The sequence below is a fragment of the Simochromis diagramma genome, unplaced genomic scaffold (assembly GCF_900408965.1).
Source record: "Simochromis diagramma unplaced genomic scaffold, fSimDia1.1 OVJJ01000344.1, whole genome shotgun sequence".
NCBI classification, from domain to species: domain Eukaryota; kingdom Metazoa; phylum Chordata; class Actinopteri; order Cichliformes; family Cichlidae; genus Simochromis; species Simochromis diagramma.
This window is the reverse complement of record NW_024387375.1, coordinates 6137174-6161013: the sequence shown is the minus strand read 5'-3', so window position 1 is coordinate 6161013 and position 23840 is coordinate 6137174. Positions and strand designations below refer to the sequence as shown.

The 23840-nt window shown below is 41.2% G+C and overlaps 2 protein-coding genes across 4 annotated transcripts; one reads left to right on the top strand and one right to left on the bottom strand.

Moving 5' to 3' along the window:
* Positions 1-584: 584 nt before the first annotated feature.
* strn4 (striatin, calmodulin binding protein 4) lies at positions 585-23683 on the bottom strand. Of its 3 annotated transcripts, none has more exons than XM_040009248.1 (18): positions 20389-23683; positions 10066-10115; positions 9816-9892; positions 9558-9636; positions 9225-9410; positions 7610-7787; positions 7362-7518; positions 6739-6834; positions 6286-6404; positions 6004-6179; positions 5832-5879; positions 5519-5640; positions 5264-5431; positions 4977-5117; positions 4752-4850; positions 4589-4675; positions 3983-4171; positions 585-3716 (listed from the first exon to the last, which is right to left on the bottom strand). In XM_040009248.1, exons 1-17 carry the CDS (start codon positions 20461-20463, stop codon positions 4002-4004), a joined length of 2028 nt encoding a protein of 675 aa, XP_039865182.1. In that variant the 5' UTR covers positions 20464-23683; the 3' UTR covers positions 585-3716; positions 3983-4001. The 3 variants fall into 3 exon arrangements, with proteins under 3 accessions (XP_039865182.1, XP_039865181.1, XP_039865180.1); XM_040009247.1 differs by lacking the exon at positions 20389-23683 and adding an exon at positions 16569-17061 and having other exon boundaries at positions 6004-6173; positions 10066-10169; XM_040009246.1 differs by lacking the exon at positions 20389-23683 and adding an exon at positions 16569-17058 and having other exon boundaries at positions 10066-10169.
* On the top strand, positions 17931-21254 carry LOC120719778 (fukutin related protein). The gene is made up of 2 exons (XM_040009249.1): positions 17931-18287; positions 18525-21254. The coding sequence occupies exon 2, from the start codon at positions 18638-18640 to the stop codon at positions 20225-20227; it is 1590 nt and encodes a 529-aa protein (XP_039865183.1). The 5' UTR covers positions 17931-18287; positions 18525-18637; the 3' UTR covers positions 20228-21254.
* Positions 23684-23840: the final 157 nt, after the last annotated feature.

The following is a 23840-nucleotide window of genomic DNA, read 5'->3' as shown; positions in this document are numbered from 1 at the left end:
TTCACCATGTTTGTATACCTAAATGCTGTAAATTGCTGCCACGTGATTGGCTGCTTAGCTATTTGTGTTACTATGCAGTTGAACATGTAATAATGAACACACTCACTCAGTGAAAATTAGTGCATTTGTAACTGCAAGATTTGACGACTAAAACCTAACTTCTTTTATACACTAGTTTCAAGAATAGTTAACTCATTATGAGGTTACACTGTATGAACAATGTATGCAGAGTTTGACACCAAAAGACTGTCATGAAATTTACCAGACACGGAGAGTCCATGAAAGACGACATCAAGCCATGTTATAGGACATGTGGAGTTTGTATACATAAGGTCTGAAAGTCAGGAAAGTCTCCGATGTAAATCTTCAGACCAATCTTTAACTTTACTGTGTGAAAGCTGGAAAATAAATTCCTAGTGAATAGCCTTAAAGTAGTAATTCATCACCCTACTTCTATACCGGATCATCATAAGTAAGGATTACAGTGTAAGTGATCACACCTTCATGTATCTTCATGTATTTCCAAGTACGGCATCCTTTAGTAGAAAGAAAGACAGACAGACAAGAAAAAACTCAACTCTCAATTCACTGTACAAAATTTTCATTTTTTTGTCTTTTCTTCCTTAATGACATACAACAGGGGACCCGTAAACAAAAAGAGAAAAGTCATTTGATACAAGCTAAAATGCAGTTCAAAAATATATAATAAAACAAAATTAATAAAAAGCAGGTCTCTTATCCCTTGTAGTTGGAGGAAATTGTTTGAATACAGCTTAATATGATGTACAAAATATCACACAGTGATAAATTGCTAATAAAAAAATAAAAACACAAAGAAATGAGAGTTCTTTACCTTGGCCTCCGACTGGTAACAGATTTTGTTTTTTTTAAATCTTCTTTTCGTCTGTTTTTCGTGTTTTTTAATCGTTTTGCTTTTTTACAAGTTTTACATTGCCATTATCAATCACAAGCAAGTTCTATGCCTAGCAAGGAAGAATGATTCACTTATGATACTACAGTATTCTTACATCTTAATAATCATATTCATAACCAAAGGAGAGAGAAAAAAATGAAAGAAAACAAAGAAATGATGGACATTTACAGCACATAATGGCAACTCTAACCATCATTTACAACCTCTGCTTCGAGTTCCTCTTGTTTTCCTCTTATTGATGTGTCACACTGATTTGTCGTCATTCTCAGACAGGGGACATAGTAGCTCAGAGCGAGAAGAAAGTGTCAGTAACGCCCGCTGTCATATAACCGTGAACGGCAACAGTTCCACGTTTGTAGTATTCGCTTCAGATCGAATACATCGTTTCTGCACCCTGTCTATCCTCTTGTAATGTAAAGCATTCACTTTTAGATATAGTGCAACAAGGGGTCAAATAGTTAATACGTGATAATAGGACGTCATGCCCAGCAGCAGTATAATAATGTAGTTGCCCCGTGTTGTTGTCTTTGACAGACTTGTGTCAAAGGAACAGCAGTGTGACATCTTGTCTAATTTCACACAACAGTCTTCCACTCTGTTTGGAGAGAAAAAAAAAATCTCTCACTACATATATATATAAATGAACTATGAATGCTAGTGTCACCAGTGATTAAAAGTGTTTAGCTCCAGCCAACTTTAACTCTTTCCCCCATAAAGACAACATCTGACGACCTCCTCTGTATTCTTAATAAGAAGCTTTGCCGCCTCAGTACATATGGATGCAGGTGTGGTTTGATGACCTTTAGAATAGTTCTGGGTTTTTCCAAGGGTAGCTGAATAGGCAGAGACCACCCTCATAAACTTCTGATGCAAACTCAGTCATTTTGTTCTATAAGCAGGCCGCTCAGTCAGGAAAGCGCTTCAAGGGTTACCTCTAGTAGGCTTTCAAGGGGTAAAGAGTTAAGCTGTCATCTGACCAACAGTGTGACACACAGTGTGTAATCTTGAAGAGCTGACGCCTAACCGAGTGCAGATTTTAGAGGTTTTCTAAAGGTAATGAAAAAAATAATCTGGGACGAGGTCAGCTGTGAAGAGGCAACTTAAAGCAAACAAACTGTCCTGTAGTCAACAGCACAAATGCAGGACATCAACAAACATGGGTCTCAAAATAACGATGCTTCCAGCTGAGCCAAAAGTTGCTCAAAATAGCAGAACTATAACATATTAGCAGGACAGTTTACCTCCTAAACTGAGTCAGACGTCTTAAATCAACACTTTTTTTGTATGGCTGAATTTAAAATGGAGTATTTTTTTTTTTTTTTTTAACCCGTCCAGCATCCCTCTTCAGGAAGAGGACACACGCTTCACTAGATTAGTTCTGCGGCTAATGTGCTCCCTGTGTTCATCATTCAAGAAGAAGAAATCCTCACCTCATCACTCGAGTAAAGGTGATGTCAGGCTTTTGTGAAAGCCCGAATAAATAAAAACAATCACGAGACGCGAGCAGCCTGCAAAAAAACTGGCACCGACTTCAAAGAGACAATCTCTCATCCGAGCTCCTCCACTGTAAAATAATTACCAGCTCGATGCACTGCTCGAGCCGGAGACACTCAAAGCCGACCATATGCACATCCCTCTAATGAAAAACATAACTAGGATGGACTGTCAATTCTGAAATTTGACCACATTTAATGAAATGATCCAACAGCGAAATGTCACACGAATGATGATTTTACTGAACGTACACGTGTGGACCAGTGAGAGAGAAACACTCACAAAACATGTCCCTGATTCTGACTCAAGACTGATGAAGTCTTTCATAGCACCGTGGTTGAACTAGTGCATATACAAACATACACACACACACACTCACATACACTCCTCTGTACAGTAAAAAGCACCAGACCAGCCTCGCACCTCTCTAGTCTACAGACTTTAACTATGCTCAGTCATATCCATCCTAAGCTGGTTCATGCGGTGTGAGAGACTCTATACGCACTGTACATCTGTAGAAATAAGTTTGTGAGAGTTATCTAAGTGACATCTAATCTCACACACACACACGTAGAGGCAGAATCATGGGGACGCTATAGCAATCAGACATACAATGAAACTAGGTTGTTCAATCAACACTATTCAGCTTTCTAGTGCCTCCTCACAGCACACACGACTAACTCAAACATCCTCCAACACCACACACACACATCCTCCTCACCGAGTCTTTGGAATGCAACACATTGATTCCCAATGCAGAGGTTAGGTCAGGTGTTTTCCGTCAATGCCGAGAACTGTTATTCCTTTAAGTCAAGCCTACGTATGTGTGTTAGCCACAAGCAATGTTTCAACTGTTAAAAAAAAAAAAACAATTTAAAATCAAGTGTTTCCCCCTCGGCTCTCAGTGAAATGCAAGCATTGTGCAAGCACTTGAAGCGCACAAGCGTACACACATAGTACTTTGTGAAAAGGAAAGGAAAAAAAAGAACAGAATATTGTAGTGTAGAAAAGTGTTACTCCAAATATGATTACTTGAAAACAGAGCAGCCAGAGTTTGAAAGTTATAAAAAAGCATTACAAGATGTGATTAGTATTACAAGAAGTCACTGAGGCATTAGAGAACTGTGAGGAGTTTTCGGAGCGGAGGGGGAGGAAGTTGATGGTTGACGTCCTGTGGCGATGACCCAGCCAGTGGGGTGCAGGACTAATTGTGTGTGTGTATGTATGAGCAGGTGAAATGTATCCACTGTAGTCTTCAGTCTCTTTTGGCCGTTATTGATGTAGGACTCTAAAAGTAGAAAGGGAGGGAAAGAAAGCAGCTTTTCAGAACTACTCGAAACACCAATAAAAAAAGGGGACAACAGAAGCACAATTTGGTATTTAAAGGGATTTTAAAAATCCAACAATATATAAAGGGATGTTTTCTTGTTAGTAAATAACAAGAGGACATTGCCATCTGTTTTTCACTATTTATGGCTCCTCACAAAAAAACTCCTAAAAAACCCGCTCCCTGTTCGCCCCACACTGCTTCTTTCCTGGCACCCTCCATCTCACCAGAACGACGACAGTGATGTCAGACAAAGATTTTGGCAAGTGCATCTGCGCCGGCGCTGGCAATGAAGGGCTGGGAAGAGTGGAAGGCCACGTCATGAATGGCCTCATCATGCTTCTTCCTGTGGGCAGTGATCTCCTGCACGCACGTCCTGTTGTCCAGCATCCATAAGCGCACCGAGCAGTCGTGGCCTGTAGGAGGTGAGGAGTGGGAGGAAGCAAAGACAGCAGTGTTACGAGGGGCAGGGATGACTGCGGAGAACAATGTAAAGGAATCCTTTTACAACCTAGATTTAACACACGCCTCTTCTACAGTGTGATATGTTATATTTTGCGGTTACTACAGATTTTACAGGATTTCTTAAGGTACTTTTTGCTCATAAGCCATAAATAATCTCCTACTTCTTCATAAAAACTAAACAAAAAACTCATTTAATTCCCCTGTTTAAAATTTGCTATTACTATCAATTAATTTGTGATTTAAAAAGCTACTTGTATACAGATTGCAGGTGATATTAAACAGATGTTTCTCGGTGTACAGAGGAGCATTTTAAAAATTAAGCCTAGGATACTTAGCTAAGTAAGCACACAGTAAAGCCGAGTACTCACTGCCAGAGATGAGGTAAGTGCCTTTAGGGTCTGTAGTAAGACAGGTGACCGCATCCAAGTGCGCAACCATCGAGTGGACAACTTTACCTGCACAAAAAAAGTTTATTCAGATGCATGTGAGAAAACACATTTCAGTAATCATCAGTACACCTCCTGCACATACCTGTCTTGTTGTCTAGGAAGCGGATGGTGCGGTTCTCGTGTGCAGTGATGGAGATGGGCTCAGAAGGGTGACTGACGACACGGTTGATCAGCTCACTGCCTGCAAAGGAAGACATCACATTCAGTCTAATAGAAGAATTTAATGATTTTTCACCAAATTATTACTTGTGGCAACAAAAAAAAAAAAGTGTTGCACATTATGTTGGAGACTGCATCCAGAACATACCATCTTTGGTCTGTGTATCTAGCATAGTGACACTCTGCTCTGTGTTGAGGTCATACAGGAGGGTCTCACCGCCATCAAATGACACCACCACCTGGTTGGGATCAGTGGCCACAAACGCCACTGAGGTGGGTGTTCCGTGCTCTAGGAAAAATAAATAAATAAATAAATGAAATACACACACACACACACACACAAAAAACCAAACAAACAATGGAACGTGATGAGGATGTGGGATCTGAATAGAAAAAGCGCCAAAGCAAACCCACAAAGTCAAGACAAATGTCTACCTCTCTCCTTATTGAAGACAGACATGCAGGGGGATGAGTTCTGAGGATCCCAGATACGAATGGTGCCATCTGCTGAGCATGAGGCAAGACGATGGTGAACTGCAGAGTAAGTCAGACCCCACACGCTGTCCTCGTGGCCTGCTAGTACACTGCTTTCAATACCAGGATCTGGATAAAGAATCACATAATTTAAAAAAAAAAGAAAAACTAAACTTTGTGATTCTGCTATATAATTAGCAGTTAAGAATGACTCACCATAGTTATCATAGGGATCCACATTCAGGTCCGGCATCTTCCAACACCTGATGGATCCATCTAGACCTCCACTGTAGCAGGACTCTCCATCTTCACCCATCGTCAGTGAAAGAACAGCTCCACTAGAGCAAGACCAAGAGAGAAGCAGGTATAAATGACATCACCCTTTCCCCCCAAGAAAACAAAAAACAAAAAAAACCCCTCGTGTTCATACCTTTTTCAAACACAGCATTTAATTTGAAAATGATTGCATTAATCATTCATTTTCAGAAAAAAAATTGCAGCATTTTTATTGTTCTCAGGCTGAACTCACCTGTGTGCTCTAAATGTATAGATGGGTTCAACGTCCAAAGCCGCATTCCTGTGGAGAGACACCGTTAAAATGAGATCTGGAGTTTTTTCCTCTGCTGCATTTCAGTTTATATTTGCGTGGCAGAGAATAACACGTCTTCATTTAAAAACCTCGTCACCAGTAGGGTTCTTACTTTTTAGAGTGCATTGCCTTGTTGAGGTTCCAGAGTTTTAGTGTGCCATCCTCAGAGGCTGTGAGCAGCACTGCTTGGCTCGGGTGAAAGGTCAAAGCCCGGATGGCGTCAAAGTGGCTGCGTAGTGTGAATCGGGGGTTCCATGTCTTTTTAAACTCTTCTCTGTTATCCTGCAACTGACGGGACACATGTTTGAAAAGAGGGAACATTCAAATGTTTTCATTGTACGTATGTAGCTTGTATTGCATAGTTTGTATTGATCAGAACAAAATATGCAATTACATCCATGGAAAGATCATTGTCATTGGCAACAGTGAGATCAGCCAGCTCTCCCAGGTTCATGTCACCTCCGCCAACAGCATCCATGATGAAGACATCAGAGGAGAAACCCAGGGCACCACCTGGAGGTTGTAAATGGAAAAGCACAAGACATATGATTTCATCTTGACAAATGTCAGGGATCTAGAAAAGGATGGTGAGATCACTTTGAAATATCGTGATAAGTCCTAGATAGTTGTAGAACAGTGTCATTTATTCCACTTCCCTACTCCCACACTGTGTACCACAGGAAATATTTATAGTTGCAGGAGAAACCTTGCAAGCATACCCCTACGCAAACATCTAAATTTGAGATTCAGCAACTAAGCTACAACTGCACGGGGGAAGACTAAAAAGGCAATGCTCGGCAGAGAATAATTGATGTTTTTATTGGCATATTTTGTAGGGAAGTCTTACCTTCCCCGGAGCGAGCCTGTCCGGATACAGAAGGGGGTGGGGTAGGTTTAGGGGGGAAATCTGACATCATTCCTTGTAACTTGTTCCTGCGGTTTTCTGAACCCAGCAAGAGGAGAGAGACACAATACCGTCATGCGGAGAGGTCGAGGAAGGCCGGGGAGGTCAGCAGTTGGACAGATAAGAGACAAAGGCAGAAAGAAGCTAAAAGGCAAACTTCATTCTTTACGCATAATGACAACATACACTTGTACAATTTTATTTACAAAAGCACATCTACAGTGCAAATATGATTCTAAATATGAAATGTGAACACATAAAAAAAAAAAAAGGCAGCATGCGTGGTAACCTCTGAAATGGCCCTGGACCACAGAAAGTACATCTAGAGACAAAGATGACAGCTACACAGCTCTGAGGAGTCACAGACCGACAGCTTGTGAAACAGGACAGAGAGACAGGTGGTTGGGAAAAGAGGTTGGTTTTATTGACAAGAAGAGATGTCAAGACACAATGAGAAGTAAAGGAAAAAAAAGGTGAGCAAGGATAGGGGCAATAAAGACAGATACATTTATGGCAGTGATCCTGGCAGTGCTTGTGCTCATGATGTTGCTAAGGCAACAGCGTACCTAACTCCCGTCCATCCCCTGAGATCCGGGCCTCTCCCGCCCCCTCCCCATCCTCCCCTGAGCCCAGGAAGTCAAACTCATTGAGGGCGTCTTCCGAGTCGTCCTCGTCCTCTTCGTCTTCAGGGTCCATATCTGTGGTCATAGGTTCCGAACCCATCTGAGAACACAGCAGAAAGCAAGGTTGTTGTTTATTTATTTATTTTTTTGTGAAAACATTTCTTGGTCATTCTTTATTTAGCCTGCCGTACCTTCACACGAGACTTTTTGTTCTTGCGCGGGCCATCGATGCAATCGGTAGCCATGCCTTGGAATTCATCTTCCTCGTCACTGTCGTCTTCGTCATCGTCCTCACAGCCATGCAGGAAGGGGATCTTATCCAGCACTGAACCCCCCACACGTTCCTTAGAGCTTTCTTTGCCCGCATTCCTACAAAGAGATGCACAGCTGAGTATCTTGACTGCATGTTTCACTCAAAGATCAACAGAAGGACCGCTTATTTATATGTTTATTGTTTACATTGTTTTACTGTTTTTAAATTATTTCAAAACCCATAGTTGCAACAGCTGTGAGCTACCTGTGAATTATGGGTAGCACAGTAGCCTCTGGACAACACCATCAGAGTATTTCAACGGAAGACCGTTTGATCTGTTGTTTCCTTCTGTTGGTTTTCTCTGTTCAAAGCCTGCTCTTTTGTGCTTGTGTGTTCCCACTGCTTTGCATCTTGTGGTAAACCCTTTTGTGGTGTTTCTAGATTTGAAAATTACCTTCTCCACAGACTTGGCTGGAAATATTTCTGCAATCACCCACTTTAGTTGTTTTCAGTGGGCTATTTTATGCTGCATTCTTTCTGAAGAATGTACCAGTTTGTTGATTTGGTTAGTGCTAAAATCTCTGCTATTTGGTATGGTTTATTTTCAGCTGAATGGTGGCCTCCTTAACTCAAAGTGGAGGTTGAGAGTCCCATGAACAGATATCAAATGCAAATTTAATACTTAGAATCAACCCCAGACCTTTTAACTCCCTATTTATCATGAATTAAAAATGAAACATGCCACATTTAGCTATAAAATTTACTTCTGAGCCTCTCTGCACACTTCAGTGACATCTATCTTAATTTTACCTCCAGTGCTCATTAAAAATCCTGACTTGCATGATGAGGAATCCCCTCACTTTTAGACCTCTTCTGTCATGTGTTATTTTGCCAGTTTCGGAGTTTAAGCTGTGCTTTTGTTTCGCCGTCTTCACATTTCTGCTTGTGCAGAAAGATTCCACACGAATCTTGTTCACTAAGCAGTCTCATGATACAGTGACAGTTATCTCATACACCAACCCATCGCTTAATTAATTTTTAAGAAGCAAATGGATTTATAATTTGGATATTGTCCACTGTTTATAAAAGGATACCATGAACTACTACCATACTGGAAAATAGTCAGACAGGTCAAATCCTGATATATGAGGTCAAACGCAGATACACTTAATGTAAGAAGTGTTTGTCGGAAGGTTAAGGGATGGCTTCATATGCAAGTCTGCCATGTTAGTGAACTAGTTTGATTATGAAGTGATGAAAAAATCGCACTTGTCTGTAAAGTTTGGCACAAGACTGCAAGTAAATGCTTTCTGTGAAAGACACAAATTTTTACAAGTTGCAGCCTTTCACAAGCAGCAGTGAAAAGTTCAGTTTTTAAGGAGTAGCTTTACATCAAGTACATCTATTTAAAAAAAGGAGAAGAAGAAGGAGAAGAAGAAAAGAAAAAGGCTTTTGTGCTGCAAAAAACAAATGTTTACTCTGTCATCAATGTTCACATTGGAGCTCTTCTATGGTGTAAGATCAAAGAGGGGCGTGTGTTTCCACTGTCTCACCTTTTTATCTGTTCCTCTATTTGTCTGACCAACAAGGACTCTCCACCTGCTCGTGGCTCAGGCTCAGGACAGCTTTCACTGGGTGGGGGCCCGTTAGCTTCAGGGCTGCTCCGCCCAAGAAGGGAGCGCACGCGCTTAGAACGCATGTCCAGAATGGTGTCTGAATAACCCACTTCCTCGAGATATCTACATCCACATACACACATGCACACATGGTCATATAAATGAATCATTTAAGCCTAGATCAGAATTGTAATGTCAACGATGAAGTTGTGATGGAACACATTAATATGGCACTGAGATAAAAAGGAACGGATGATGATGAAGCCTTACTTGCGTAGTAGCTGACGTCCCTCCTTCCAGGACATCTGATTGGCTGGCTCTGAATCTGACTCAGCCGGCCCATTGGGAACTACAGAAAATAGATTGTTCAATAGTGATGCAACAGCAGGGCATGAGAAGAAAAGAAGAAAAAGAGAGAAGCAGAAACTTCGAACTGCGCTCAACGCTAAACAGGAATCTAAATGTAACAGAAGCAGACAACATAATGGGTCCAAATTACAGAGCACATAAGGACTTGGTCAAACATACGTTGATCTGCCTCTGTCTCTGGTTTCTTGTCCCCAGGACTCTGGTCATTTCCTGTCTTCAGCTTTTGGTGCTTAGCCCTGTAACGCAACAAAGGAACACTTGAGGGAAATGTTTTGAGCTTCCACAAATACATCTTTCACTAGAAGAATCATTATGCCTGGAGCATGCAAACTCCCAGGACAGACTGAAAGAGTAACAGACATAAGGAGACTAGGACAGAAAGGGGGGGCTTTCCAGGCATTCGTTTTACCTCTCTTGTTTGAGGGCGTACTCCAGCATTTTGATTCGCCTCACCAGGTCCTGTTTCATATTCTCCTGCCCTTTCCTCTCACCCTGAAGAAACGCAACCTGAGCCTGAAACACACATATACACAGCGTGGTGAGGAACACGCACACCACATCTGTCCATATAAGCATAAACAAAAGTAAGATAAATTGGGACCTGGAAAAGAATTAGTTACAAAATGCAAGCACCGTCTCGGTTTGGGGTGAAAAGTAAATCATTCAACATCAACAAAACATCGCAATGAGAGACTGAACAAAAAGGTTTGATGTGACTAGCAGTGCAAAAAAAAAAGAAAAGAAAAAAAGACTTCTGAAAGCCAAGAGCAATAAGTAGAGGGTTGTGGAATAGGGCTCTTATTTTAACTTTCCTAACCGAGGCCTCACTGCGCATCTGCAAAGGAGGAAAAACAAGACATGGAGCAGCCAAATTCAAACACCCTCTTTCAAGACCCATCCTTTGCTGTGTTTCCTCTCTCATTTCCTGTCCATTTCCTTCCTCACTGCTGATAAAATTCTTACCTTGAGGAAAGAAATGTTCTGCCTGTTCTGACTTTTCCCCAGTGAGTTCTGAGAGATAGAAAGGTAATAAGAGACTACAGAGTGATGACACGGCTTCCAAGCACTACACCGAGACAGGGTTTCCCTTGAGTAAGCCATCATAATGCAAGAATTGACAAAAATGTGAAATATTTGCCAGACTTAATGACAAAGATTGCTAATGCAGGTTTCAACCCGGCTGTGCCTGCTCACAGTATGCAACTTTTGTGCAAAACCCATTTAACATCAGGCAACAAATATCCTGCCTGCTTTTAGAAGGAGAAAAAAATGCCCAAGTGAGGAGAAACAATACAAACAAACAACTAACAAACTAACTAACTAAACAGTGATCCCTGTCAGAAGTAGGTTAAAAAGCCCTAACCCTGTCTCTACTCCCAGGATGGTGACTGCAAGCACAACAGGCATTTTCTCTCTCTGTGCCAAGTGGTGCTGAAGCATTAATACAGCTTGTTTTACAGCCCATTTCTCCTCTGCACGCCCCTGTCTGTGTCCACGAGTCTGCTCCCACACACATACGCAATTCTATAAAACTAGAACAATCTAAAAACGCCGTCTCATGGGGCAGACACTTGGTCTGCTCGGAAGGGTAGTCAATCTCTGAGAAAAAGCGCACATATATATCCAGACACACACACACAGACACACATACACACAGAGTCATGTAACCAGCTAGGAGGGCTAGTGGAACACAGGATAATCTGCCAAGCAAACCTTCCTACTGCTGCTACTGCTGCTGAGTAATCCTGATTAATGCAACGTGAATTTATATGCTTATCTGAGAGTTTTGGAGAGAACTCTCAAAGCTAGTACATTAACACTGTAGACATGGGCTAATAGGGGCATGAAAAACAGAGATTCTGTGGGGTTATTCTTGGCCTAAACTAAGAGGAGCAGGTCAGTACATGTACATTATCTAAAGTCTTTTCACAAGTAGAATAACTAATGAATTAACTGAAATAACATCTAAGCCATTAACTGAGATGAAATGAAAACCAGTTTAGCTTAGCCATCCATAAGACACAGTCTCACTCATTTGCTCTATTTCTGTGGCTTGCATTCCCACACATGCATGCAGTAATTGTGCAGTTGGGTTCTGTAATAGAAGATGCAGAAGATGTATTTTGCACATTACATGCAAGCAAAAACACTTGTTTTAGAGCGACATAATCAGATGTAAATGTGCATAAACTTACTAAACTACCACATAGGCAAAGCTGGGCGAAGTCATGGTGTGGGCACAGCATGTACACTGTATACTGTGTACTATAAATGGCTGAGCACAGATGGAATGCAGTCCGAGCTTGGAAAAAAACCTACTTCAAATCTAAATGCTATAATTGTTTTACATCAGCAGTTCTGTGTACTATGATTTAAGTAGAGGTCAGTATTTGAGGAATTTTCAGGAAGGTTTTGTGTATGCAAACAAGTTGTTCAGACAGATTTTTTAGTGTACTGACAGCCTTGACACAAGTCCTGCTTAAAAGCTTACTAAAAGACTGTGACTAAAAGTTCTGTAGATAACACCAGATGCAGAAAGGTGATTTTTGTAAACTTAATTATAAGCCAGACTTGTACTTCAGTGAACAAAAGTGCTTAAATCAGCAGCAGCCTCCTGTAGACAGACACAGTAACAGTAAATCTCTTCTTGAATAATGACTTAACTCTTTTAATGGCGTAAATTTGATCAGTTGTGTAAAAGAATAAGGCATCAAATCAATGTGTTTACTTCACCCTCGCGGGGCAAAGACACACGTTTCTACTCTTACTCACACACAGACAAGCTACAGCTTGCCTTTGGACACGGATAACCATCACACCCCTGTGTACCAGTCTCGCCCTGTGCTCCTAGAAGGACAGGTTCATGCCTCAAAGCCTTGACACTGTCTTGTTGGCGAAGTTGGAGACAAGGCTGCATTTGTGCACACACACCCCAAGTACAATGCAAGAGCAACCTTTCTCTGATACATAAAGGTAACCAAAACACAGGTTCAAAGGGTTTATTGTTATATGGAAGTGTTTATGCAGGACTTACCAACAGCTCTTCCTTTCTACAGTTTCACTTTAAAAATAGAACAAATGCTGCTTTCTATGTCTGACTTTGTGAGTAAAATAGGGTCCTAAAACTAAAAATTTCTACACAGACAAGAAAAAAAAAAAGCTGTACCATGGGACTGCTACAGCAGACTGTGTAATTACACAAGGGGATGTAATAACCGCACTGTTTTTCACTTTCATTTGTCTCTGTCATTCTGCCCTTTGCCTGCTTCAAATTCTTGTTTTCACTCATGTGAGGGATCCAGGCCAGGAGCTTTAAGACAAGGCCGTCCATTCATCCACTAGTCAAGGTGCTCTTATTGCAAGACTGTCACTTAACGTCAGAACAGAAGCTGTTGAGACAATCACAACAGATGTGGAGCAGCAGATCGAAACCTATCACTGCTTTTAATATCAAAAGCAAAAGAACTATCTGCTTCCATCTGATAAACAGGTCAAAGAGTAATAAAACCACTAGGGTGTCATTTATCATAGCCCAGCTAACAATGACACTGTGGTTACTTTCTTCATAATATGTTGGTAAACTAACAAAGGCTAAAGTACAAAGGGCCTACGGGGCAAGCAAACCTGTCGCGCCATCTGATCTAGCCTTCCTGTGGGTGGGTTTTCCTTCATGAGGCCCGCTGCCGCTGACCTTTCCACAGTTTGCTGTTGCATGGAGCGCATCCACATTTAGCCTATTCTGTCAGTCCTTCTCTACTAGCTGCAGAATAGGGTCAAGGGCAGCTTTCCTCCTCCACTGGCTATTCTCCATCTTTTTAGCCCTTCGCACCCCGTGAGAGAATCCATGAGCAAACAAGTAGAGCAAAAAAACTTTTCTGGGACAGTGTGCTTGGAGTGTGCTAGTGACACTGTGTGTGCAGTCCAAGAGTGGTAGCTAGATAGATAGATAGATAATGACATCCCAATTAGTGGGATTTTATGACTAAGGTTACAACATGCTTGACTGACAAACAGTATATAATTTATTTTTTTTTTAAAGAGAAAGGGAATGGAAATTTTTAAATAAGGAAAATAAAGGATGAACGCTGCATGTTGAAGACTGCAATTGCAAGAGCAGTGCTGTGAAACAACACAATACACATGGACATCATATGTGTGTCACGGCTGAGTACACAGAGCTATTAATTAGAGATACGTACCCAGGGACTGCAAGACTCACACCAAACAGGACGTGATGTAATTTGGGTCACCAGTAATCTATTCTACATGTCTACTAACATCCTTAATAAAATGAAATGGCTGAAAATGAGAACACTTTAAAGAGGAACAGGTTGAGGTCATCCCTTTTCCCTGTAGAATAAATGACTATCTGAGGAATACCCTGTAGATTTAATTAGGATTGTTCTCATGCAAAAACAATGCCTAGTTAGAAACAAGACTGCTACTGTGTGTGTTTTCACAGAGCAGATTTTTAAGTAATTGAATTATAGACAGGCAAAAGCCACAGCCACCTGTCAGTGAAGACACAGCGCCACAGGTGGCTTTACACACCAACGCATTAGCGGCGCACGTGTCGTGATCTCGCAGAGACATGCTAAGCCACACATGAAGAGATCTCCTCTGTTGCACACAAAGTCACACAGATCTCAAATGATTGTGAGTTAATTTTGCATGTGACTCAGTAAAGCCTTTGAAATTAAAGTGTGGAAAATACCAAGTGCAGACAACATGTGAGCAAACTACACTATGGAAACATGTACAGCATGTTAACTGTGCAGGTTATGACCAGGGGGCACACTAACTGGCTCAGTGAGAAGAGAGCTGCAAGCATGTTGGCAACAAAAGCCAGAGGCCTTTGGCCCGTGGGTGTTAAACTGTAAGCTAGGTCAGTTTTTCAGCGTGGCACTCCAGTTATCTTCTCTTTCTCTCAGCACAAGCGTGGTGCTAATTGTACCCGTGAAGCCAGACCATGTGCAGCCAATGTGCACATACAATGTTCCATAACAAGCACTTAATGGCATGTCGGACACAGCAATTGGCTGTTTCTGCTTTCTATTCCCTGCTCTTCCCTCGTTTTTATAAAAGCAGCAAGCACTGCCCATTTGTTATTGTTCATTCATATTTTATCAAGCCACTATTTATAACTATGTATGTTTGAGTTAGGGGCAATGTGAGAAGCGCAGTGACAGAGGAGTGGGAAATGATATGGTTTTTTGGGGGGGGGGGGTTCTGTGGTTTTGTCGAACTCATGAACTCCAGAGTTCATTCTTATTACAAAAAAAACTGTAGTTACTTGAGGGATAACCACAAAAGATGAACTGTCCAAATGCAGAGGTAAAATATGTTTGTATGTTTTCCTAACCTTTCTTAATCCTGGAAAAATCTGATGAGTATGCACAATCTTGTCCAGTAATGCTCTCTGCCTTTTAATTTTATGCATACAGCTGAGGTGAATAGTACAACGTCTGTCTTTTGCTGTTGGCATCTGAATAACTGTGACAGGTATTGCTCATGGGGTTTCCTATGGCACCGAGTCACAAGCTCACATTCGTTTTCTTGGAGGGCGGGTATTTTACAGCTTTAAACCATTTACCTTTAAGAATGAAAGTCAACTTCTCTAGCCTATAGGCAGATGCATTGTTTTTAAGGTCAATCTACACTAATCACACATTATTCATAGTAAAGATAATATATACAAACACAAGTACAAGCACAAGTTTGGCTGCAGATAGACTACTACAAATTTTCATCCTAACACTTGTTATTCATCAATACTCATGTATTAATCATTGCTAATGAAAATACAGCTTTACTCCATACATAGACACAGATACACCACACAACTGACTGAGTGTGTGTGTGTGTGTGTGTGTGTGTGTGTGTGTGTGTGTGTGTGTGTGTGTGTGTGTGTAACTGGTCCTAGCTCAAAATGCTGATTTGTGTGTGTGCCATGGGTATGGAGGCATTGGTACTACAGATCACAACGCATTATCCCTTCATGAACTTCATCTCTGTGTTGTGCGCCTAAGTTCAAAGGTCAAACTGATCAATTGTGCAAATTATTTTATGAATACATATCACAGCCATCAAATTACTGTTTTTAGGGAGACTTGTCTTAAGTAAGGGCAGTTTAGGAATGCTTACACATTTATTATTTTGAATGCAGCAACTGCGAAGGGAAATCAAAGCTGGTTAACACTGTTATCATTTTTTAACCACAACAACAGACTCACAGATCACTTGAGTTGTCTGTGTGGGGTACAAAAAAATCAGATAAGTGTCTCCTTACAAACTAACGTGTATTTGCACATCCTAGTAAAATGCCAGAAATCTTAAAATAACGTGTGACCCAAGCGTGAGTTCCATGTGTACCTGCATGAAATAATATGGAAAGACAAGGTAGCCACACCTAAACTGTTTGCCTACCTTTTTATTTGCACCACAGCCTGCTTGCTATTCCGGGCAGACATAAAAGTCTATTATCTAATCTTGTGGTGTGTATCTGTATTGACTGTATCGACCTTAGAAGCCCAGCTTCTAAGGCTTATATATATATATATATATATATATATATATATATATATATATATATATATATATATATCATTATTATTATTATTATTATTATTATTTACACAAAAAATATTTTATGTTTAAAAGAGTACTGGTGGCTGTTTCTTCTTCCAACTGGAGGTCAAACAGCTCCCACATTGTCATCTACTGTATAGTAATAACGCATCCTGGTCAACTGTAATGCTAGCCCTATTAGCATTTTGTCATCCTCTAACTGACCGATAGCAGGGCATGTGTACATCCGCGAAGCAACACCGGAGGAGCTCCGGTGACATCCTTCCAGGCCTTTCCTTGGCGTTACAGCTACATAAACGCGGGGTTAGTGATGAATACGTTTACCCTGAGTTCGTCTCTCTCAGCCTCCCAGCGGTATTTCTCGGCCTGGAAGCGTCCCCACTCGTACTGGATGAAGTGCAGGATCCCAGGAAGCGTCATCCCCGACTCCCCGTCCTGCGGCTCCCGTGACTGCTGCAACGGTCCGGGGACGGCCCCGGCGGCTGCTGCTGCGGCCGCTGCCATTGCCCCGGTCCCACCAGCTGATGTCGCCTGGCCCGGTCCTGCTTTAGGCCCGTTTGGGTTGCGCCCCGTTCCACTGCTGCCGCCGCCGCCTCCGGAGTTCGGGTTAGATCCTCCGCCGGTTCTGTCCGCCTCCATTTTAACTGTTCAACCTTTCGCCAGGATAATGAGATGGGAACGGGCAGAATGGACGAATATAAATATAAAAAAAGTACCCCGTGCCCTTTTCCAAACCCAGCTCCACTTCACTATAAGCTACCCTCCTTTCTTCCTTTCTCACACGCACAGAGAAAAATTACTATTCTGTTGGTAAAATAATACACTTCCGCTTCCAAGCCTTCAGCGCAAAACACAATCTAACCGCAGTGTAACATCGTGGCCCCATTGATTTCGTAACAAATCCCTTTTCACAAAACGTCTTACGTGCAGTCTTAAAACTAACATCAAAATAAAGTAACACCAGACAGCGTTTATTAAATGTAATGCACCTGAAAATAAACGTTAACCTTTTTTGGGTTTTTTTGCTGCTCTTATTTTGTATATCCCGGATCCCAGATCAGTTTCCTCCTCGTGAAATGCCCAGTGCGGGTGACAAATAAAGGGCCATGTTTTCTATAATAGACAATAAACATGTCGCTAGGGGAATGAATTTCCTGCCATTTTGTGAGCAGGAATGGTTTCGGGAACGAAAAAGTTAGCTGCAGTGATCAACAATGCTATTTCCGGTCGAGATTTTATCTTTGATTTTTATTTTTTATTTTTGGAAAATAAATTGTGAAAAGAAGACAGCCATAGCCAAAAACAGCAATACAAAAGCCTTTGGGACACATTTGTAATATATAACATGTTAACGTGAATTATAGTTTTTCTCCATATCATCTTTATATTTATATTTATATTTTTTTGTATTGCTTATATCCTTATAACCTCTGCAATAACATTTGCAGTTATATCTCATATTTTATATTATAGCAATATGCTTTTCTATTATTTTAAAACGTAAGAGATTAGGTATAGACGCCAGGTAACTGGGATAACTCTGAAGCGGTTATTGCGTAAAATATGTGCCTTTCATTAAATAGATTCATAGATTGGTCCAGATTTGGACACCCCCTACAATAGCTTTATTCTGACGGATTTCAACCGGAAGTTGTCCTGTTGCTGCGGGCAACAATGTGATAGCTTAATGCTAAAGTCGTGCAGCTGGGTTTCTTGTTTGGGATTGTGTTAAGCCTTGCGCTTTTGATATATTCTTTTGATCATTAGGTGTGAGTTTCTTCCAAAAAATATTGGAGACTATTTCTTCCACAGCCGTACAAATATGAGCTAAACTCAAGTTAATATCTGTGTTTGCTGCTGCCGATTCAACCACGGTAGCTATTACGCTACCAGCTCAAAAAGATCATCATGAAATCCACATATAGCGAGCAGAACGGGCATAATTGGCTTAACGTTGGTAAAGCCTCTTTTAACTTCTGAATGATATTATGGCCCTACAAACGATTGTCTTATATGAAATAAAACCGATACATTCAGATGAAGGTGAGTTGCTACTATCCTATTTTCATTAATTTCTAATGCAACTAGAACCTGTCATGGAACAATCATGTCCTAGTTCCACAAGAATGTGATTATGGCTTGGGTCATTCACTGACTACTTTGTTTAAATTAAATATCCTGTGTGCAAATTGTGATGTTCATATGCAGATCAATACATTATACTTATACGTAAGCCTGTGGTATTGGAACCAAAACACAACATTTTTCTGTCATTTACAGGTTGTATGCGACTCTCTGTTACACTGATGGGGGTCCGAGACCAGCCACTGGATTTCTTGATTCAAACTTAAGTTATTCTCCTGAAATAAACTGCAAAGGAAATATTAGTTGCCATGCGGATCAGTTTCTGTCAGGGCTTGTTAACTATTGCCATCATCCTCAACCTCCTCATTCTCTATTATGTGTCCCGAGCCCAGCAGCAAATGATGGAGAAGAGGAAAGAACTTGGCAGGGGCACAAGAAGGGCTGCCCTACCAGCCTCTGGTCTCGGAGGGTTACTTGCAGGAGCTGGAGGTGAGCCTGGAGTGGTTGGAGTAGAGGGACACAGTCGAGGCCCACGTGTAACTGTTCTACTTCGGGAATTTGAACATTTTGAAAACTATGTTGGGGATGTGGCTAATTCCTTCCTTCACCAGAGGCCAGAGCTTCCATTCCTGGCTGTAGCTGACACATCACCGTACCCTCCACTGGTGCTTCCGGAGGGTGCTCGGCTTCTTATCCTCTCCCCCAGCCCAGACCAACCACCACAAGCTCACAGGCCCGAGTTTCATGTGCAAACAGAGTTTGTGCTGCTAGTGCCTGATGGAGTGGAGCTGGAGCAACCAAGGGCTATTGAGAGGTTAATTAGAGAGTTGGAAGGAGAGGGTGGAGGGCCTGTGAGGTTAGTAGCTGCACCCGTATTGGCTCGATCTGCTGTGCAGTGTCTCCACTTGCGGGTGAACCTCAGAGAGTGGACAGCTATCTATTCAACAGCTGCATCAGGGAGCAGTGGGAGTGTATGTACAGCTTTACAGGGAGATGCAGTCGTACTCATTCGGACTGAGGATCTTTTTAACCTCTCTGTCCCTCTTGGACGGCCTCTCTTCTCTTCACTCTTCATCCAGACTTCTTTGAGAGGCTGGAAGGTCAAACTCCTGGAAGGCCCCTGTTTCTCTGCAAACCATCGGCCTCTCTTCAGCTCTGCTCACAACCAGTGGAAGGCTGACACTCGACTGAAGGAGGCCACGGGGAAGCTAATGAGGAGCTTCGGTCTGAAGCGTCTTCTGCTGCCTGATGGGAGGGAACAGTGGTACGGCTGCAGCAAAGAGACACCACGCTGCTTTGGCACTGTGCAGGATGACACTCCAGACTATCTTTATCTGGACCGCTGGACACCTCCCTGCTGTCTGCGAGCACTCAGGGAAACCACCAAGTATGTCGTCAATATCTTGGAGCGCTCAGGTGTGCGCTACTGGCTAGAGGGAGGTACTCTGTTGGGCGCCGTACGCCATCAAGATATCATCCCATGGGACTATGATGTAGACCTTGGTATCTATCTGGAGGATGTACCCAACTGCGATCATTTAAAGAACCTGGACTCGGGCTCTCTGGTGGATGCTAATGGCTACGTGTGGGAGCGTGCGGTGGAAGGAGACTTTTACAGGGTCCAGTACAGTGAGGCTAACCACCTGCACGTTGACCTGTGGCCGTTCTATCCACGTAATGGCGTCATGACCAAAGATACGTGGACTGAACATAAACAAGATGTCGAGTTCCCAGAACACTTCCTGCAGCCACTGGTACCCATGCCTTTTGCTGGCATCACTGCCTATGGCCCTAACAACCACAGAGCCTTTTTGGAACTTAAATTTGGAGAGGGGGCGATTGAGAACCCCCAGTATCCCAACCCTGCAAAAAAGAGACTGGACAGAAGCAAATTATGAGTCATACCGGAGGGCTACAGACCCATTTAGGTTTACATACATACAAAGAAAATCTTGCCTCAAATAATTGTCTGTGAAAGATAATGCCTGGAAAGTAAAGCCTTTTACACACGTGCACTGCAGCCCTGAATGCTTTGAGACATTACCAAACTGAGATTCACGGGAGAGCACAAATGTCCGACAGTCTTATCTGACCGTAAATGGTCGAGTACCTCTTGTCTGTGTGACATCCACATCTAATCATCTCAACATTTTCTGGAGGTCATGTGTGAAAAAAGATTTAATATGGTGCCAAAACGACTGCATTTACTGTTACCTTCACCACATGTGTATCAGAAGACTGTGTATTGCATGCTTAGATTGTTCTTCCTGTGGTTCGGATGTAAAGTCTAATGTTGAACACACGTTATTTATTTGCCTGAGCGGTAGCGTTTTGTTTGAAAGGCACACTTGAAAAGTTTAAATCCATACACTGGTGTACTGACATAAGGCTGTGGTGTGTATGTGTTGTACAGAAACATTGAACTACTACTGCTGTAATTTAAAAAAAAAAAAAAAAAAAAAGGTAGATAATTGAAAAAAAACCGATTTTTTAAAAACTAAAATGTATTTTATCTTAAGCAGGATTTAAGGTATTATACAGACGTATGTGTGTTAAATAAGTGGCTTTAGCCTAACAGGTATTTTATGATTTTTGAACTCTGTTGCCTTGTTTTGCACGTCTCAGTTTATGAGTGAATGTTAGTTTGTGGTAGAGCCAGCTGGTAACTGCAGCTGAGCAGACTTCCATCTAATGAAATGAGAAGCACACCTGTGTTATTCATGCTGTTATGGACGATTGCTCTACCATGCCTTAGAATTCAAGTAAATAATTACATATTTATAAATATTATGAAAAGGAAATTTAATTCAGTATACTACTCAGTTCCCCTGGTTGCCACATGATTCCTGTAGTTTTTCCTGTATCTAATGTACTAGGGTGTCAAATCATTTCATGTACTTCTACAATAAAAGAATAACAGTTTCATGCATTTTGTAAATAGCTGTTGCCACTAGATGGCGCAACACAACTAATTAACGCCAAGTGCTGTTGTTGTGACGATCAAAGGGGTGGAGTGTTTCACAAGAGGCAGGAATACAACTCTACAGGAACACGGCTCACGTGTTCATCACAAACCCAACGTGTGATGCAAACTAGCATTACAATTAAGCCTCTCCCATGTTGTTGCTCTACATATTGTGTCCCTAGAGGTGTGTTTATATTGTTTTTTTGCTTCTAGTATTCATATATGGCCTGGTTAATGTGCCCAGGCTTATGTATCAGTGGGAGGCTGCATTACTTTACAGTCTCTAAACATAAAGAAAGTATTTTGTGTCTTTTCTGATTTGTATTACTGTGTGCTTCTGATTAGTCTCTGCAGTAAGAGTTAAAAACAGGGTTTGTCCACAAAAAGCCACATCCTCTTATTTATATGTATAAAAAAAAAAACATTTATTGCTGAAAGGTTGCTGACAGTACATTCAGACAATAAGTTATTTTACAACCATAGTCCACTTTAAACAAACAAAACCATGATCAAGCCACATAATGGAAGAGTTCAGGACGTAATCTTGCACCACAAAAGGAACAGAAAAAAAAAAGAATTTTCTTATGACATAAGAAATGCTAAGACCTCAAGGTTGCAGTTAAATGATTGTCATGTGAAATTCTTTAAAACTACTGTAATGAGAAGGCTAAGAAAGCAGGCTTAAAAAATATCTGGTTTTGGATTTAACAGTATTTGCCCAACTCATGTCTATATAAGATATTAATTAACAATTGATATGGATGCAAAAGATATACTATTGTGCTATATTACTTTCATCCATTTAAAAAGTGTCTGGGTACTTCAATAGCCAAGTGTTTATTAGGGAAGAGGTTCAGTTCCCGGCCAGCCGGACTTGCATTGTTCTCTTGGATACATCACCATACCCCAACCCCAGACAGTATCTCTTTAGTATCTATGATCTAACAACTTCTCTCCAGAGCCTTAAGTCTACCCCACTGATATAAACATCTTTTTAAAAAAAAAATAAAAAAAAAAAAAAAAAAAAAAAAAAAAACCAAGCATCTCATAAAATATATTTAAAACTGTAGCTCACACCAAATAGAAGAGATTGTGATAAATAAAAATATCCAAATCCAACAAGTTGCCAAAAGTTGAATCTGGAAAAATAAAGTTTGGAATCACTAGCATTTACAAAATTAAATACTACAAATGTCTTTGGAGCTTAAAGAAATAAATTTACAAATGCCTACCAGAAATTCTTGGTTGGGTGGAGGCCACCTGGCTATTACTCCACATTTACACCCATGATAGCCAAGACAGATTATGAGATTCTCCCTTTACCAAAGTTATTTAGGTGTGTACACCTCTCATTCTCATAAAATAGAGACATCCTTGTAGTGTAAAGAAGTTAGTTGCTCATATATGACATATAACATCAAACAGTCACTGTTGCATAGTGTGTGTTAAACCACTTGTACCTGCACAAGAGCAAAGCAGACCAAAGAGTGTGACTAGAATTCTGTTGCAGAGTCTATTTAACTTTTGGTCCTGGAGTATTTTAAGGCGCACGCAGAGGAAAGTCTTGTAGCCAAAGTCAAAACCTGAGGATGTGTTGGTGATCGCAGCATTTTTCTCCACATGCGCCCATTTTATTACATATTGCAGGTCCATGAGCAAAGAGGCCTTCATTCAACTTTGGGTGATTACTGAGGACGTGTTTTCATTTGGTGTGTTTCAGAAGACGAACTGAGGCGCTAGGACAGATTTATTGCCGTTTCATCCCCTCACGGTGAGAAGGTCATTTCACATAATAACCGTAAACACACTAAAAGACTAACAGATGCTTCCACCAAAACAAATTTAAAAAAAATATATATATAAATAAACACAAAAAAACAAACAAAAACCCTGCTACTTCCATGCAGAGTATAAAGAATGCACTTAAACTCAAATACAAAGTACTTGCAGTTTAAAACATCACTGGATGAATTCTGCATGAAAGTAGCCAAAACATGTTTAAAGTTGACAACTTCCAATAATTACACAGTGGGTGCAGTGAACAGTATGGAGGTCCTCTACTTATAAAGTCAGAGGCTTTCTCCGTTGTCCCGTGGAGTGTTTGCCGGTAATTTACTAAGACGCAGGTTCAATAATACAAATAAAATGGGGCAAAACATTAGTGACAGACCAGTGCATTCATGTAACTTAAGCTCCGCCATTATATTATATATTTAACATGCCTATTACGTGTTGAAGTTCATTGGTCCAGCTTTTGTGGGTGGATGCACTGGTCACATGACAAACTTACTCACCAATCAGATCACACACACACACACACACACACACACACACACACACACACACACACACACACACACAACACACACACACACACACACACACACACACACACACACACACACACAACACACACACACACACCACACACACACACGCTGATGAGGACCAATCGAGTGCAACATCAGACTGGAGTTGAAGCAGCCAGTCTAGTGTACAATACAGTCTCACCCACAATAAAAAAAAAAAAAAAAAAAAAAAATCTT

Coding starts and splice junctions, on each gene's coding strand:
- strn4 (XM_040009246.1), bottom strand. CDS start 16,883: ATGGAGGCGGACAGAACCGGCGGAGGATCTAACCCGAACTCCGGAGGC. Junction 7,788..9,224: donor ATAGAGGAACAGATAAAAAG/GTGAGACAGTGG, acceptor ATCTCTTTGTAG/GAATGCGGGCAAAGAAAGCT. Junction 7,519..7,609: donor ACAAAAAGTCTCGTGTGAAG/GTACGGCAGGCT, acceptor CTGTGTTCTCAG/ATGGGTTCGGAACCTATGAC.
- LOC120719778 (XM_040009249.1), top strand. CDS start 18,638: ATGCGGATCAGTTTCTGTCAGGGCTTGTTAACTATTGCCATCATCCTC.